Below are 4,708 nucleotides of genomic sequence, written 5' to 3' on the forward strand. Positions count from 1 at the left end.
TAGCCTATAGGGGACCAAGGTTCTCAGCTCAATGATGTATTTTGATTCGAGCTGGCGTAAGATATTGACCCTATCACCACCTCTTTCTGGTATGGGCACTTGATCCACACAGAAAAAGCTCAAAAGATCACTTTGCTCTGATGGTAAATTGCAAAATGTCTAGCCACTGGGTAACTGCTATCCAATTTTGTGATTGCCTGCATGTGCTCTAGCACTCTTTTCTTCACTGGATGCACAGTGCTCCCCACGTACAGTAGGTTGCACGGGCACAGCAAGCAATAGACCACAAAATCGGCATTACAGTTAAGCAAATTTGTATTAGGTTTCCTAGATTTATTCCCCGGAACTAGATAATCCCTGATCTTAACACTTTTCCTGCATGTCTTACATTTCATGCAAGGATAAAAGCCCATCACTTTCGGTTCCACTACTCCTTTACTTGAAAAATGGCTGTGCCCAAGTAGGTCTTTCAGCAATGTATTCTTCCTATAGATGATTCTAGGATGGGGTGGAACTCTTGCCCGATTACTCCATCTGCTTGTAAGATATTCCAATGTCTGTCCAAGATTCTTTGTATCTTATTAGAATCTTTTGAGAATGTGAAAATTAGCCTAGTGATTTTATCATCTTCCTTTCTACACCCCTGCATTAGCAGGTGCTTTCTTTCTTGGTGTTCAACCCTACTCACTGCTGTTTTCAATATCCTCCTAGGGTACCCCCTTCTTTTGAATCTAGATAGAGCCTTTTTCTTCGCTGTCTCATAGCTGTCCTGGGTTGTACCTTTGAGTTTGATTCGCAACAGTTCCCCATAGGGAATACGATTCACCAAACAGCGTGGGTCTTGACTCCTAAAGTGTAGAGGGGCATTGCCAGCTGTTGATTTCCGATACAATTTGGATATCAATTGAGCACCCTCCACATACACCACTAAATCAAAAAATGCTATTTTAGAGTCACTAATGTGACTGGTGAACTGCAGAATGTGCTCATTAGCATTCAGAGTGGCAATGTATTCCTCAACCTCCCCACAGGAACCCCGCCAGACAAAAAATATATTGTCTATAAATTGAGCCCGCACTGCCAACTTTTGAGACCATTGTTCATTTGTCTCGGCCCAGGCCAAGTGCTTCTTCCACCAGCCTATGAATACATTTGTGTAGCTGGGGGCGAAGCACATGCCCATTGCAGTCCCTTGCCTTTGTAGGTACAGTTGGTCAACAAACATAAAGATATTGTTAAGTAGACAGATTAATACTAGTTGCATGATCATCTGATTATGTTCAAGATATGTTAAGGGTCCCTCTTTAAGAAAAGTTCCTACTGCTTTCAACCCCTGCATATGATTGATGCTGGTATAAAGGCTTATGATGTCTAATGTTAACAGTAGAAAATGTTCCTCCTGTGTTATGCTATTAATTAGTCTGATGAAATCAGTAGTGTCTTTTATATAAGAGATCAAATCATGAACAAATGGACAAAGACTAGCGTCCCCAAACGTTGAGGTATTTTCTTGCAGGCTTCCCTTGGAGGATATTATTGTTCATCTGAGTGGGTTTGTATTGTTTTTATGAATTTTAGGTATGTGATAGAAAGTAGGACCCACTGGATATTTGACTTTTAGGAATTGATATTTTTCTTGTTCCAAATTTGCTCAGTCTCTCCATGTTGTAATTAATTGTGAGAACGCTTGGATGCTCGGAATATATTCTTTTCTCATGATCTGTACTTTGCATCTCGTGTCACTCAATTGCTGCAAGTCTTCTTGTTGGTACCAGTCCTCATCCTGTATCACAATACTCCCACCTTTATCAGCCGGTTTGATCCTCATTGTCTGATCTTCCTTGAGTGATAGAATTCTTTAGTTCTATCTCAGTTACATTAGAAGGCTTCCATCCTTTGCTGTCATTTCCAATACTGTGTCTGAGTTTGTCAAGATCCCTAATGACAACCTCATAGAAGCTGTCAATCTTTTTTGGAATAAACTTAGACTTGTTTTTGAACTGACTAAGGGCACTTCAGATGTAAAAATATGCATCTAAAGCCACTCTCAATGTAATATCTCCCTATGTAACGACCTGCAAAGTAACGACTGACGTTCGCTCCAAGGGTGTCAGGCCATGTGGTAGGGGAGTGAGTTGGGCCTGCGGACGAAGGATGCAAGACATCCTTACTGAGAAACTATGTATGTAGAGGGTAAAGGAGATAATGGTAATGGTAATATAGTTTCTTATATAGCGCACGTATCACCACAAAGGGTATCTCGGCGCTTGCTTTGGGAACCCGTCCTGGTTTTTCCCTGTGGGATAGCCCAGCTGGGCACCCCCAAGGTGAAAGCCAGGCATCCCGCCGCGGAGGCCGTAGTGGAGATTGAGCAAGCTATTGCCCAGAGTTGCAGAGCGTGAACCCCTGATTCAAGTAGGCACCGAAGCGAGAATTATCAGGTCCGTGGACATTTGGGCTCCAAACCCTGCCGCGTCGGGAATTGAACCCTGGTCCCGGGCCGACCTCTGCTTCTGGGTCTGCCTCCTCTAACCGGTGAGCCACACTTATCCAATGGAGAGGGAGGTAAATTGAGACTAGAGTTGTGAACTTTGACACATCTACTGATGTGCCTTTTTATCATGTCTATAGAATATAAAATAATATTGTCAGGGCAGTAGCTACTGAGCTTGAAGGAACCTGCTGCTTTGGAAACATGGTCTGGGATGATGCAAGAACCTATACATTATCATTGCATCACTATCTTAATGTTACTGACTAAGCACCTTCCACTCTTGTTCTTGCAGATTGGACGCCTTCAGCACATGGATCATGTTAACAAGACCACGGCCGTGCTAGACTTCACCCTGCTTGGACTGTCCGACCTCCAGATGCATCAAACATCTCTCTTTGTCCTGTTCATCTCCATCTATGTGCTGACGGTAACTGGAAACCTTGCTATATGTGCTTTGATTAATGGGGACGCGAGTCTCCACACACCCATGTACTTCTTCTTGATCCACCTGTCCTTTTTGGATGCATGCTCGCCTTCTGTTACAGTCCCCAAGATGCTTGCTAACTTTTTAGTGAAGAACCGGACAATTTCCTTTGGTGGATGCCTGTCCCAGCTCTACTTCTTCATCAGCTTCCTCGCTGCAGAATGCTTCTTGTTGACGGCGATGGCTTTGGATCGCTACGTTGCCATCTGCCACCCTTTGCGCTACACGCTGATCATGAACAGGGCGGCGTGTGCACAGCTGGCCATGGGCTCCTGGTTTGGCGGGTTCCTGTACTCCATGATGCACACCATTCTTACTTCTCTGTTAAATTTCTGTGGCTCTCACGAGATCCACCACTTTTTCTGTGACCTCCCACCTCTTCTTAGCCTATCCTGCTCAGACACCTTCATCAATTCTGTCCTGATTTTTGCTGGTGGGGTCTTAATTGGGGTGAGTTCCTTCATCTTCACTCTCCTGTCTTACATAAAAATTCTTTCAACCGTGCTGAAAAGTCACTCGACACGTGGAAGGTCCAAAGCCTTCTCCACTTGCATCTCCCATCTCACAGTATTTACCTTGTTTCTGACCTCATTAATCTTTGTCTATATGAGGCCAAAATCCAGCTATTCACTAGACAGCGACCGGCTGGTATCCGTTTTTTACTCCGTCCTCACCCCGCTGCTAAATCCCATAATTTATACTCTCAGGAACAGAGACATTACTTTAGCTCTGAGGACGGTATTCAGCAAGAAAGGTGTGTGGTGAGGAAAGATCACAGACTTTTATGTACACAGAAGATTCCCTGCCTCAGGACAAAAGGTCATGCCAGCGACGGCACCTAAAGCGAACCATATGTTGACTTCCCAAATATCATTGGCATTTATTGAGTGTGCCTATGACCAAAACACATGACAATTCAATTGCAAACTGCCAATTTCCCAAGTAACTGTTGGGAACTATTCTAAGAAATTGAAAAAAATATTTTTTTCTATCTAACCTTTTCTAGAAACATTATTTTCTTGAAGCAGGCCTGGAGTAGAATATGTCTTCCTATCATTGTCTGACTTTTAAAAATATCAAAATTAATTGACTAAATATATGGTTTAAGTCCTCCCAAGGCAAGAGGGATCATGCCCCTGTCAGGCAGTCATTATGCCATAGATGATGCCCCTATTAGGCAGTTGTTTTGCCAGAGAGCATGTCCTATCAGGCAGTTATCGAGTCTCATGTCATACCCCTATCAGGCAGTTATTGTGGCAGTAATTAGCCCTAGAGCTCTCATGCTCAGTTAAGATGCTAAAAGTCAGTTTGTTTTTCAAACTGGAGAATAAGTTTGAAAAGCTTAATAACTTCCTTTCCAACTTTGTATATGTGAATCTTGTCATGTACATAAGTCTTAAGATAATGTATATCATGCTTTATAAAAATATTTGACAAAGAAAAAGAACTGCCTACCTATCTTACCCTTTCACTGGCCATCACTGGCCTAGCCCAGGGGGATCTTTAATGCATCTTTTCCCTTTACTTATCCTGCAACAACCACAGAACTCCTGGAGTTTAATCAATGCCCACTTACCCTTATTGAACTGCAAACACGTGCACTGTCAACCTTGACCTCGCGCACTTCAGGGGGCCACCTACTGACTCTAAGACAACAGTAGGGGTGAGCACATGCTTAATTATGCACAAACAGTTGTGAAAATCTGGAAATTCCAGCCTACGAGTGACCC

The 4,708-nt window shown here is 43.2% G+C and overlaps 1 protein-coding gene across 1 annotated transcript; it reads left to right on the top strand.

Moving 5' to 3' along the window:
- The first annotated feature begins 2,804 nt into the window (after window positions 1–2,804).
- Window positions 2,805–3,743, top strand: LOC147678786 (olfactory receptor 5V1-like). Its single transcript, XM_086946637.1, has one exon. The coding sequence runs from the start codon at window positions 2,805–2,807 to the stop codon at window positions 3,741–3,743; it is 939 nt and encodes a 312-aa protein (XP_086802763.1).
- Window positions 3,744–4,708: the final 965 nt, after the last annotated feature.

The sequence above is a fragment of the Lissotriton vulgaris genome, chromosome 12 (assembly GCF_964263255.1).
Source record: "Lissotriton vulgaris chromosome 12, aLisVul1.2, whole genome shotgun sequence".
NCBI classification, from domain to species: domain Eukaryota; kingdom Metazoa; phylum Chordata; class Amphibia; order Caudata; family Salamandridae; genus Lissotriton; species Lissotriton vulgaris.